Source organism: Lepidochelys olivacea (genome assembly GCF_965140295.1).
Source record: "Lepidochelys olivacea isolate rLepOli2 genome assembly, chromosome: 19".
Lineage (NCBI taxonomy): Eukaryota > Metazoa > Chordata > Testudines > Cheloniidae > Lepidochelys > Lepidochelys olivacea.
Genome location: NC_140429.1, coordinates 10,661,002 through 10,674,404, shown reverse-complemented (window position 1 = coordinate 10,674,404; position 13,403 = coordinate 10,661,002). Strand labels below are relative to the sequence as shown.

General features: G+C 46.9%; 1 protein-coding gene across 1 annotated transcript; it reads right to left on the bottom strand.

Moving 5' to 3' along the window:
• Positions 1-200: 200 nt before the first annotated feature.
• On the bottom strand, positions 201-11,584 carry TMEM222 (transmembrane protein 222). Its single transcript, XM_084652200.1, has 6 exons — positions 11,429-11,584; positions 7,502-7,586; positions 6,940-6,971; positions 6,096-6,192; positions 5,384-5,514; positions 201-3,810 (listed from the first exon to the last, which is right to left on the bottom strand). Exons 1-6 carry the CDS (start codon positions 11,551-11,553, stop codon positions 3,723-3,725), a joined length of 558 nt encoding a protein of 185 aa, XP_084508326.1. The 5' UTR covers positions 11,554-11,584; the 3' UTR covers positions 201-3,722.
• Positions 11,585-13,403: the final 1,819 nt, after the last annotated feature.

The window sequence follows — 13,403 nt, the reverse complement described above, 5'->3', positions numbered from 1 at the left end:
GACCGTGGGTCAGGATACCTGAGGTGGGACGAAATCACAGACTTGCAGCTGAAACACAGTTTGGAGACTGCAGCCCTGAGACCTGCAGAGTAGGGAGAGGGCAGAGTGAGCTGGGCCCAGGGAATACATCCCTCTCTCCTCACTGACAGCTAGAGGAAGAAAAGGAGACAGAACAACGAAAGAACCGGCACTTGGAGACATACACAGAAAGGAGTTTATTTTCCCCACCACTGGAATTATGAAATCACAGCAGCAGCGTTCAATATTGACAAAGTAGCCCAACACCCCTCTGAGATAATGAGAACAAACCCAAAGGACAGCGGCCCCGATAAAGAACAGAGGCAAATCCAAGAAGCTCTGCAGCAGACCTGCTTGAGACAAGCAGTGGAGAGAGTGGTGGGGAAGGGCTAGACCCTAGAGGGAGAGTGTTTTCAAGAGGGGTACATAGACCAATGGCAACACCTTACCATTGGGTGTTCAACTTTAACACAGCCATTCTAAAAGGGGCAACATGCACTTTGTAGGCAACGTAAAGAAAGCTGCACGCAGCGGGCACTCACTGCCCACCAGCCCAGGGCACCCAGTTCAGCCTTGTCAACACCAAGGGAAAATGTCAGATGTGTAGCTCCCTCCAGGGGCAGCTCCTGGTTAGGCAAGATGGTCATAAAAATCCACCTGCTCCCCCATCCACGCTATAACTTCCATTGGCACTTCTGCTTCCGGGGCTTGGTGGGTCTGAATTTTACCAGTAGAGACACAGGCCCCTGGTTTTCTGCTTATGTCTCTTCGCACAGCTCTGCTGCTCCCAGTTTCCTTTGGCCAGCCCTCCTGAGTGGGGCAACTTGGCACATTCAAGGGCAGGATATTTCCGCTGGCTGCAGTGTACCTAAACTTTAGGATTCCTCCTAGATTGTAGCCACCTTAGGCTGCCCTGCACAGCTGGGCACTCCTTCAGTATCTGTGAAACCAGGGTCAAGGCCTGAGCGGGAGCTGGTCGCTCAGCTGGGACTCATACAAAGCATTGACCCCAGCTCTGTTACTGCCGCATCAGTCAAAGTGCTCACCCATTCATTCCCAGCCTGAATCAGTTCAAGGACTTGACTGGTGCACTGGACAATCCCCACGTCAGATCCTACAATACTCTAGTCTGGAGCTATTAGTGTTTCTAATGCTCCTGACAGGGAGGAGATTCGGGGGTGGGGGAGGAGTGCATACGCATGGTCAGGGTAGCATACATGCTTTCAGAATACACAGGGGCCAGTAGACTTGCTCCTGCTTCAGCCACTGACAGTGTTAAAGCTTCAACTTTGGCAACGCTTGTATACTTAAGACATCAGGGAAGCACTCCTACAAGTCGACCCAATGTGTATCAGGACTATTACTACTGCTCAAAGCAGGTTGGCTTCTAGCTCTGGGCACAGAGGTTTCTAGGTCTTCCTTGATGTCATTCTTGGCAGGTCACTTCAAGCAGTAACACAGGAAAGCAGTGTAGGAATCTTTCCTATTCAATTGGCTAGGCCTGTTACTTCAGTAGTAACTTCGCCAGGTAATAACTGAAGTAGCACAAGGTAACTTGATAAGACACCACACGCTCATTCTAAGGTTCACTTTGATGTGAGACCTTGAATATCTAATCAGCCTAGAGTTCACTTAGCAGCAGCCTGCTCTCTGCTCATGCTTGAAATAACTGAATGCCGGAGAGACACTGAGAAGAGGATTTCAGTTCCAGGTGTAAGGGAAAGACAAGGCAGTGTCTACACAGTCTCCTTCCTAGGCTAGGAGGGAAAGTGTTTGGTGATAAAGAGAATTAGATGCCAGCGAGGAGAGATGGAGCTACACAGGAGAAGCCCCTTTCCTCCCCCTGAACTGGAGGAGAGTGCGTGGAGAGTTCTGAAAGCAACAAATGTGGTTTGGAATCGTCTTTCAAGAGGCATAGGAACCAGTGAAAATGGCATGCTGCTAAGCAAGGGATGTAGAGAGCTACTGACGACACAGTTACTTGAGGCTGGAATTCATTGGCTGCGGTAAAGAATTGTCCTTTTAAAGCATCAGAGTTGAAAAATGAATCCCTGCTCTGTGATTGAGGCGGTGTGCTTGCCCCAGTTCACAGCAAACAAATGGGCACCTTTTCGAAGCCAGCCACCACATTGGGTACCCTGGGTGGCACCCTTAGCAGAGAGGCCAAGGAATGAACAAACGGATTTTCCCAGCAAGTGCCTCCAGCTCAGGACTGAGGCACATTTATTGGCCAATGTCTATGAGAAGCTTGCGTAGCCCACATCTGTGCTGTCTCTACTGTGGTGCGTGAGCAGATTCTAGGGCTATCAAGTTGGCGTCTTCACCAATAATCTTTTTTTTAGCTTTCATAAGGGGTCCCATGAGGCACAGTCTAGTGCTGCCATGGTAGTGTAACGCAGCACTCCCATCTTTTCAAAGTGTAATAATGAATCCGCTTTGGAAGCGAATAGATCTTCATGTTCATTAACCTGAGACCAGCTGTAGGAAAACTGCCACCACTCGGCACTATGGGATAGATGCTACCTTTCATAGGCCCAGGCCTAAAGGAAGCGGTTAACTGCACTTGAGGAACTCTGTGTCTTCAAACACTTCTTTTAATAAATATTTTGTACTCACCAGCTGGCTTGGAATTCAAGTATTTCACTCCACAGCAGAGCAAAGATGTTTTAGAGACCCACAGCTAAACATACTGTCCCATGAGTATGCTGGTGCTGCTGTCACATCACCAAGTCTATTGCAAGGGTGTGGCTAAGCTGCGGTACATAAGTGTTAGGGACTCCAGAAAAGTAAACTGCTGCAGGAAAAGAGTAGCAATTTTAGGAAGACGTGGCAAAGGCAGGAGCAAGGGGGCTACATTGTCCATGTCCTGGACCAGATGTGCACATTCTGATCTCTGCAGTAATATGCTACTGGAAGTGCACGGACTGCTACGAGCCATTCCACAGCGTGACATCTATGCACGCTTTAGTGCAATGCCCCTCATTCTGAGGCTGCTAATTTATAGCAGCGCTGCCCTGCCACAGGAGAATGCTCATGAATGTTATCAGAGGAATGCTTTGCCACCAGCACTTTTGTTTCGCTACCAGGTACAAGGGAGAGTGTACACGCGCAGAGTGGCATTATATACCGCAGTAGGTGAACATGGCCACTAACAGACTTGAATCTCCACTTGAAAATGTGTGCTATAGGAGATTTGTGCAATAAGGGGATCCCTCCTCTCCTCCTCAGAAATTCAGAACTCACACCATATCTGGGCAGCGTAATAGTTAAGAAGCATATGATGAAGTTTACTGAGAGGAAATAAGTAGTAATGTAAAGGCAGCCTGGGATCACAGAAAACCTTACAATGAGTATTTGCTTGTGCTAAGGAGGCAGCCCAGGTACCAAGAGGCAGGTTTAGCCCTTGCAACATTACCCTGTGTTGAGATCATTGCTTACAGGGTACATTCCCAAAACCAACCAGCGGGGGGGTGAGCAGCAGAATTCAGAGGCCCCAAGCCCCCAAATACTGGGAGACCCCAGTGACGGAACAAAACAGAAAGACAGACATCAGTCCCAGGAAGCATAAGTGAGAGTCGTTACTATTGAGTGAAGATGCCATCTTCTCTTGTAGTGACTCCCAGGGTCCTGTGTCCCCAACCTGTTGGATCCAGCAACCACAGTTTCATCCCTTGTGCACCAATGGAAGGGAAGCACGGTATCCATCACCGCAAGTGAAGGGTCAGAATGACAGTCAGGATCACCCCCAAGAAAAGGACAAAGGGAAGCCAGGTCTTCATGAACCCCCCTATGCTGCAAGAGAGAGAAAGAGGATTAAAAAGAGACACGGCTGATAAGGGATAATGAGGGTGTGTATGGGGGGTAGGGAGGGAGAGAAATGTTTGGGGATAATTGAAGAGTTGCAGGTTAGAAAGGGAGGAACCATCACCCTAACTGTTGACTCATATTTAACTTGTCATCCACTATGACCCCCAGATCCCTTTGCGCAGTATTCTTTCCGAGGCAGTCCTTTCCCAGTTTGTATGTGTGCAACTGATTGTTCTTTCCTAAGTGGAGTACTCTGCATGTGTCCTTATTGAATTTCGTCCTGTTTACTTCAGACCATTTCTCCAGTTTGTCCAGCTCATTTTGAATGTTAATCCGATCCTCCAAAGCATTTGCAACCCCTCCCAGCTTGGTATCACCCACAAACTGCATAAGAGTACACTCTATGCCCTGATCTAAATCACTGATGAAGATATTGAACAGAACCGGACCCAGACTGATCTCTGCTGTCAGTTCAAATCCAGCCCAGCAGTTAGCACTGGCTGGCTATTTGATGTCTATATGAAAGGGGATGGTCACATCAGATCAGTCCTAGGTCATAAATTCCCATGTTACAAAAATGCAATGAAATGTTATTACAGCTGGCAACTTGAGTAGCGGGGCCGAGGACTGACTAAGGCACAGGGACTGAACTCCCCTAAAAGCCCCTAGAGGCTCCTCCAGAACAGGGGTAAAAAACATTTGCAGGACAGTATTGGGGAAGCTTGTACTCTACTGCCCTGCTCTATCTGTTCTGCGTCTACAGAGGATCACATTCCCTAGGACTGAGAAACTGGCACTAAAGTTATTCTTTTTAAACAAAGCCCAGGTGAACGCTATTATGGTGCTGAAAGCAATTTTGGTGGTAAAGGTCTGGGAGAAAAATCCAAAGAGCAGTGGATGGACATCCTAATAAAAAAATGGGACTCATTTTATTACAACACAAAAGAGAGAGAAGAAAATTTGTGGCTGACATAGGCCACTGCCAAGTATGGTCACAGTTATGAACATTACAAGCGGTGGCCAGACCCAGGGTCAGGCAGCCAAAGACTTCATGGGGAGCTATAGACTAGGATTTGCTTTAGATTACACTTTTCATAGGTCAAACCCCCAAAAGCACTTCACAAAGCAAAATGTTAAACACTAGTATCTCAGGAGATCACAAGCTCAGCAAAACCTCACACACCACACCTTGGCCTTTAATGGAGATATAGGGTTGCTCAGGACACTGGTGATCTCTCTTTCCTCTTGAGCTTTCACCAGTCATGGGAAGCCTGCTCTTAACATCTTGGTAAAAAGGACAGCAACCCTGCCAACTTAGCTGTGCGCTAGTGTCAGGATTCCTCATAAGCACTGAGCCCACAATCATCCAGCCAAGAGCAGGTATGCTATCAGCTGAGCCCTACGGTCCTCAATACACAATTGGAAGACATATGGGTGAAAGCTTAACCACTTCTCTCTGGGGTGGCGAAAAACACTGAAGGATCAGAAACTTTGAGAAGCTAGCCCTTCAATAAACAGATCCCCTCGCCTGCAGGATCTAGACTGGTCTGCAGCTCACCTTACATACTTCCCATACAGGAGGGAGAGGAAGCAAAGTTTGATCATGTTCCAGGAGCTGCTGTTATCGTATCTCATTAGGTTTAAGGCCAGAGCCACATGGGAGTGGCAGTTGTCACAGCAAAGATTGTGCTATAATAGAAAGGGACATGAAGTTAGAATTTTTCGGTCTCCATTAGGTTCCTCCAGGTCCGTCCCTCTTCGTTCTGGGGCAGGATTGTCCCCTAAAATTAGCCAGATAATAAGTTCTAATAGAACTCAACAGGACCCCAATCCCACTGGTGCTTTTGGATGCTAGTTCAGAACAAACTGCTGAGAGGGTATATTCCCCAGGGCTTACTCCCAGTTTAGCAGTAAGTAAGCAGAAGGATTCTGATTCCATATTACCTTAGAGATGGAAGACCAGTGCAAGAACATAAGCCTTTCACGAGGCAAGTGTGAAGATGCAGAGACATGAGGATAGAGCATGACACAGAAAACAGTCAAGAACTGGCTTTGATCACATAGCTCTTATCAACTGCTTCATAAAAAGGGATCAGCCCATCAAGAAATTTCATTTCACAGATGGGAGAAGAGCAAGAAACATTAGAAGATTTGTCCAAGCTCTTTAAGAGTAGCATTTTATTAAGAAAAAAAATACAGGATTTTCCTTGTTTCACTGCACCTGGTTAAATCAAGACTAGCCTATATGCAGGCGGGGCAGCAAGTCTTACCATTCGGTGCTTGTACTCCTCAGAGGCATCATGCACAGCTGTATCCCAAGCATTGGGACTGCTGGAGTACACTTTGTTTGGATCCAGTTTCCAGTACCTGACAAGGAAGACACAAGAACCCCTAGTTTAATCACTACACCTTCTGTTCTTTCAGTTTCCTTTCCTTCCCCATTAGGGGGCTATTTAAAGCAGGAGTCAGCAGACAAACCCTCAGTCATTCATTAATGAGGCTCAGTGAACTCAAGGAACTGCATTGTTCTAGAGAGGTGCATGTGATAAGAAGGCATCAGGAGAACCCCACCCCCCACCTCCAACCTAAAGCAGTTACACCTCAGCTAGCAAGGGATTATTGTACATGTGGAACAAATTAGGTTCTGAACTCCAGTTTTCATGTGGAATTTAAAACCCTAATTCCATCCACATACTTGTTTATTTGAATAAAGTCCAAAAATCAGGAGCTGATTTGCATCATGGCAAATAAAAACATCAAAACCAAGATGGGAATATTAACTGTTTATCACTCAGTTTTTGATATCATTTACTTTCAGCAACTGATTGCCACAAATTCTACTTTAATATAAACTCTTAACCGCTGTAATAGTCATGTAAATATTGACTCTCTCATTATTTTAATACCATAACTTTGCAGTCATGCTTCTAATCAGATTTAATTTAATGTTCTCTCTTGGAATGCACAGATACACTAGCTGCCCCTTTGAATTAGGGCCTTTGATCTCTGAGACTGTTACCTATATTACTACATATTTATGTTGGTTTCAGTTAATTAAGGACATTTCCATGTGAATTTGTTAAAAGTTTAATAAAAAGAAACAGCAGCACTTACTTCACCGGCTTCCCAAACGCCATGTTGTCTTCCTACAGAAAGGAGAAAGGAGAATACAGACCACACAAAATTCAATAAATGCATCTTCTCCTAGCCCCCTCAATCTCTAAGTTACACTAATATTGGACCCCTGATTTTGACCCAAAAATGGCAATATTCACCTGTATTGTGGGATACATCAGACTAACCCTTGTCACTGGAATCTAATGCTTCTCTGGAGGTACAAGAGGTCAAAAGACACCCTTCCCTTATTGCTCAATAAAACAAATTAGCCCATCCTTGATCGCAGTAACCAGCTTATCTGCACTGGCCAGCCCTCAACACAAAGGTGACTAACATGGCTGTATCTGCCCTGAATCCAATACAGGGTTAGCCAGTGGAAAAAAATTAAACACACAGCAGTTCTCTGCTCTTCAGGGATTTATGCAGCAATTATTTCAAGCTTTCATTTCACTTTGGAAATGTGAAACACCGAGAGAACCGTTCACAAGCATTTGAGGAGGGTGGGCACCAGGCCAACTTCAAATTCCTCATTTATCAACCAGAACCATCACCTACTTACGGAGACGTAGTAAGGGCCCGCAAAGTCCCGAATGACTCCAGCTGACGTACAGATACCCATGTGGCCGATGATAGGGAAGAGCCATCTACCAAGATAACAAATGAAATGTCGGCGTCAAATGTCTCACCCTGATCACACACTCCGTCAGAAGATTGCTAGAATGGCTACATCAGGGGTTCTCAAACTGGGGGTCGGGACCCCTCAGGGGGTCGCAAGTTTATTACATGAGGGGTTGCGAGCTGTCAGGCTCCACCCCAAACCCTGCTTTGCCTCCAGCATTTATAATGGTGTTAAATATATTTAAAAGTGTCTTTAATTTATAAGGGGGGGAGGGTAGCACTCAGAGGCTTGCTGTGTGAGAGGGGTCACCAGTACAAAAGTTTGAAAATCACTGGGTTACACAATGAACTGTGTGGGACAAAGACAGACAGAGCAAGCAAGTTAGAGGTAGGTGCTGGGGGTGAGGGGGGAAGAGACGTGACAGCTAATAAAGCAGATCTGAGCACAAATTGGCAGAGGCTAGGTCACACAGGTACACACATACAGGTAGGAGAATATAAAAGCAGATAATGCCCAAACCCACACCACCCGGACAAGCAATTCCACAAATTTAGGTTTCTTTGCATTGACACCAAGACTTTAAGCTTTTAATATGATTAATTGTAGTTATTACAAAGACAGGAGTCTCAGGGCCTGATGCTGCTCTCAAAATACACCACTGTGCAAGCCATCTGAAACCAGGAAGGAATGAGCACTTCAATCTTTATCTGAAGCAACCCCATTTTAGTTTTTCTGGGTAAATGCACTGGCTCTAGAAGGAAGCTCTCTTGAAGACAAATTGAATCTCGTAAGTTATCAATGAAAAAAATTATTAGGTCATCTAACCCATCTTTATACCAATACTTACAATCATACAAATACTTCAATACCACCACCACCTGAGAGCCCTAGTCACGGACCAGGTCTCCACAATGCTAGGCACTGTACAATCACAGAACAAAAAGACGGCCCCTGCCCCAAGGGGTTTACTATCTAAGTTTGGGACAAAAGACACCAGGTCTGTTTTTCACTGAAAACTTATTGTGTCTCCCCCAGACAATGGGCTCCCACCACTAGGAAGAATATTTCCTAGCCTAAATGGTCCTGTTTTTCCAAAGGTTTCTTGACATCAGTTTATATTTTTATCTAATTATCTTGTGCTATCCTAAAATCTTCTCCTCCTCCTCGGTATTTACAGCCTTTGGGAGCTAGCAGAGTTACGTCCCCACACCCTAAGGCTATGTCTACACTACAAGTGCTACAGCGGCATGGCAGCAGCACTGTAGCTATGCCACTGCAGTGTAGACGCTTCCTACTTCAACGGAAAGGGTTTTTTCGTTGTAATTAATCCACCACTTCACAAGGTGGTAGTAGATCTAGCTGCGTCTATGCCAGAGGTTAGGTTGACCTAACCACAGCATTCAGGGTGCAATTACTTTCATAGTCCTGAGCGACTGTTGCTAGGTTGATCTGATTTTCAAGTGTTGACCAGGCCTTAGTTGTTGTTTAGCGCTAAATATTTATAGGCTGGGCTAAGCCAATCTCCCCAACCCCCTAATGACTTTTATTTACTTTTCACCATTTACACTATTTATTCTTTGCATTTCACTATCTTGGACAACGAAAACAAACCAGACAGTTTCACTTTTACATAGGGGGAGTTTTACAGTCAATTTCATTTTTTGATTGCCAGGATGCTGTTGGGTCTGAAGTTCTAAACATTACAGAAGACATGCCTACATTAAAAAGATTACCTAGTTTTTAAACTCTAAATTCAGATATGGGGACTGAATGGCCCATGTGACTGGGAAGAGAGGAGGAAAATTTGATAATTGTGCCAAACAACAAGAAATTTCACAGCATCACAACCATCTCATGAGATTTCTGATGATTCTGCAAAAAGTTGTCAATACTGACATGGGAGGGGAAATCCAGGAGAAAGAAAAGATATCCAGTGGTCTGTTAAAAGGATACATGTCTTACTCCTTAATCAGCTAATTAAAAAGCTGAAAAGATTTTTTCTTCACTTTTCTTTTTTAAACAGTACTTTAGGATGAGATGAAGCCTGGAATGTTTAAGCAGGTGAAAACAGGAGTTACAATGAAAGTTGGTCTGCAACCTTAGAGCATTCATTAACATGAACGCTGTAATATGGTTTTTCTTCTCCACCTGAGGTTGAAGGGTTATCATTCAGATATCTGGTACACTGCATAAAATATCTTTTCTCCCCATCTCAGCTCTGCTACAACTATTCCCTAGCCACTAAAAGAAGCAGCAAACAAATCAAAATAATTTCATTATGGCTTTGGATATTTTAGTCAGATTGCAACAAAAGGTTATATTGCTTTCAAATGCCTCTTTCTAGTGTGCTGATTTTGCATGTACTTGTTTGGTCATCACTAGGGATGGCTGTGTTTGGGTTGTTTCCCCCAACTGCATGAAAGAAAATTGGAAAAGACATGCCAAAAATAACCCAGCCATCATTATAAAGGAATTATAAATATTTTTTTCTCAAATTGCTTCAAACTATTTAATAAATCCACATGCTGCTACAGTGGGCATATCTAAAGCCAACTGTAAAAATTCATGCAGCTGCTCAGAAGCAGCCTTGACAAGAGACCATGCCTTCTTATAGAAAAACCTGAAGTCATGAGGTTTGCACTCGACAAACGTACACGTTATATGGTCTTAGCGAGGAGAAAAGCCACAGAGAAAGTAGCGATTGTGAGTCGGCTCCTGGCTGCCCTTGTGATCATCCATGCTCATTGTAGTGGGAAACCTATTAGATCTGAAGCACAGGAGAGGCAAGGGTGGGGGAAAAAAACCTTCATGGTTCCTAATTGTACCCCCAGGATCCACCATTTCTACTCCCTGAACCAGAGCCATGCTTCACAGCTACGATATGTATTTAGGATAACTGGCCAGGACTTTCTATAGACCTCATCAAGCTACTCCCTGTCAAGCAGGCTCTCCTGTGACCATCCACACCCTGACCCTGGGGCTGTACGCACTGCCTCTGCAGCACTGACCGTTCTGGCAGGGCTAGGGAGCTAGACACTGAACATTCAAACCCAGGTCTCCACCCAATGGAGCACCATGGCTTTTAGCCGACGGCGCTGGTACCTCAGCTAACATTTTTACTACAGGTTTCAGAGGGGCAGCCGTGTTAGTCTGGAGCAGCGAAAACAACCCGGAGTCCTTGTGGCACCTTAAGAGACGAACAAATTTATTTGGGCATAAACTTTCGTGGGCTAAAACCCACAGCCGATGAAGAGGGCTTTAGCCCACGAAAGCTTATGCCCCCAATAAATTTGTTCTTCTCTAAGGCGCCACAAGGACGCCTCGTTTCTACGACACGTTTTGTTCAGCAGAATTTGAAGCGTTTCCCTAGGCCACGGTGTTTTATTTTTGGTTGGTTGGTACCACCCAAGGTAGGGATTTAAAGAGCGATGCTTAGGCCACGATCCCCCACCACAAAGATCCCCGTCCGGCGGGAAGAGGGCCTCTTGTCAGCCGAGCTTACGTCGCTTGGAATGGAGCTAAGCCCCCCCCGGCCCGGGACAGGAAGCCCAGGCTCTCCGGGGCTCAGGAAGGGGGGCTCCGGAGGCTCAACGGGGAGCCGCATCTGGCAGCCCGCGGAGAGAGGCGCCCGGGGCCGGCTCCGAGGGCACTGCCCAGGCTAAGCCGCCCCGGAAGCGTGACGGGGGGCGCCCCTTGGCCCAGTTACCGCGAAGGGGCTGGCGGCCGCCCAACGAGTAACGCGGGGCCGGCGCCCAAAGCAGCCCGGGGACAGGGCAGAGCCGGACACACGCAGCCAGGCCCCGCGGGCGGCAGCCGAGACCCCGAGCGGGGCCCTGGCCACCCGGAGCCGCCCCGCGGCGCACTCACGTCAGCACGGGGATGGGCGTCCACACCACGCAGTAGGGGAAGCGGCCCCGCTCGGGCTCTAGCCCGGCCCCCGGGCCGCCATTAAACTGCTTCATCTCCCCCCCCGCGGCCTCCGCTTCCGCCATCGCCGGGGAGCGCGTCACTTCCTGGAGACCGCGGGCGCTTCCGGGGCCGTCTGGTAACTAGGGAGAGCGGGGCCTGCGCGCCACCTTCTGCCTCGGCCTTCCCTGGGCCCTCTGGTCTCATAACCCGCCCCCCCCAGCCACCCTGCCCCCTATATCCCGCCCCCCCCAGCCCCCCATACACGGCCCCCCACCCCCAGCCCCCCCATAGAGCCCTGCCCCAGAACTGGAGCTGGGCCCCAAGGTGCACATAGGGCCACAGATCCCACCCCTCCTTGGGGTGGGGGAAGCACTGTGTCATCTACATACCTTTGGAGGTATGGGCCTGCTTCCTGCCTAAACCCCTTTGAGGATGGGGGTCAGGCCCGTGCGTTTCCTCCAGCCCCTCCTGCAGCAGGAAATTGGAGGTTGCAACCTCCAGAGCGAGACTCGTCCACACAGGTGTCGGAGGTGCTGATTCAAGCCCCTCGCTCCTGGCAGGCCACCTCTTCTAGGTTATGTCAGCCCGAAAGCTGGTGCCTGCCAGTGGCGTCTCATCCGCATCAAATCTTGCATCTTTTCAGGGTCACGTTTCCACTGCTGGGTATGACGAGATATTTATATGAACCAGCCACGCAATGAGCCTGAACCAAAACTCCAGATCCAAATGTTCCCAAGACTCTCTAGCAGCTCAGATTTAAATCTGAGTTTTGGGACTAAGCCCTGCTCTAGCTGGACTGAACCATACCTGCCTTTCAACGGACAGGGACTTTGCTATTTTCCATACCGCTCTTCACCACAGCTCTGTGGAGAGTCTAGAATAAATAATGAAAAAACAGCCATAAGGACTGTGTGTCATTAAAGGGGTAGTCCTCTAAAGGGTGGCCTAGTCCTCAAAAAACACAGCCTTATGTTCTTAAAAGCAAATCTTTCCCCTACACCTACAAGGTGGTGCAATATTTCTTTGACGGATTTAAGTGCTGATTCCTTCTGGAAAGGAAATGCTATAAATTCATATGAATTGGGAGCTACATCAAAGGCCCTGGCTGGATGCCCAAAAAGGGGAATTTCTTCATTTCCTAACAAAGTACTACCTACAACAGCTTGTGTCTAATGATGCCAAACTGAAGCAGCAGGAATAGCTATGTATTGTTCATTAGAGCTACCCCTGAGGGATCATCTCTTTCTTTCTCCTCATAGAAAGTCTGCATCACTGATGCTTCATTTGCATTGTGACAGGCCCACGGATGGCTGGAGCACTCCCCATTTGGAGCTGGTACAAGCTGTCCCCTCTGCAGGAATGACAGATTTCTCTGCTTTGCCTTCTCTTTGCAAGTCTCGTCCAAGGTTTCAGAATCCTTCGTTTCTGGTTCATGCTGAGAATTTATTCATCCATTGTTGCAGGAGATTTGGTGGTACTTTTTTTTTTTTAATGCCACTATCACAGTAGTGCTTTTTGTTCCCCCAGAATAGGGTGTTGTGTTCTCAGTTGCTGGGAGACCCATAAATCAAGGCAATGAGACTTGACAGTGATGGATGACCATAACCTTTACTGATCATGTCTGTATCACATGGGTATCCACTCAGCAGCACTAGCTAAACTCCAGCAAACCTAACCCTCTTTTGCATGTACTAGGCTCAGTGTAGACTCTAGGAATGGTTAGCTGGATCTTTTCTTTACTGTTCCAAAGTCCTGGATGGGAATCTGTAAGGAAAACTTGAGGACATTTATATTAGGTACAAAAGTTAAAAGAAATTAGGACAGATGGGAGAACGTGTAGGGACAACAGCAGCACACCTGAGGGAGGACGGAAATAGGTAACTATCAATCAAGAAGAGAACAGAAAATCAGGTAAAATACAAGAATAACTCTG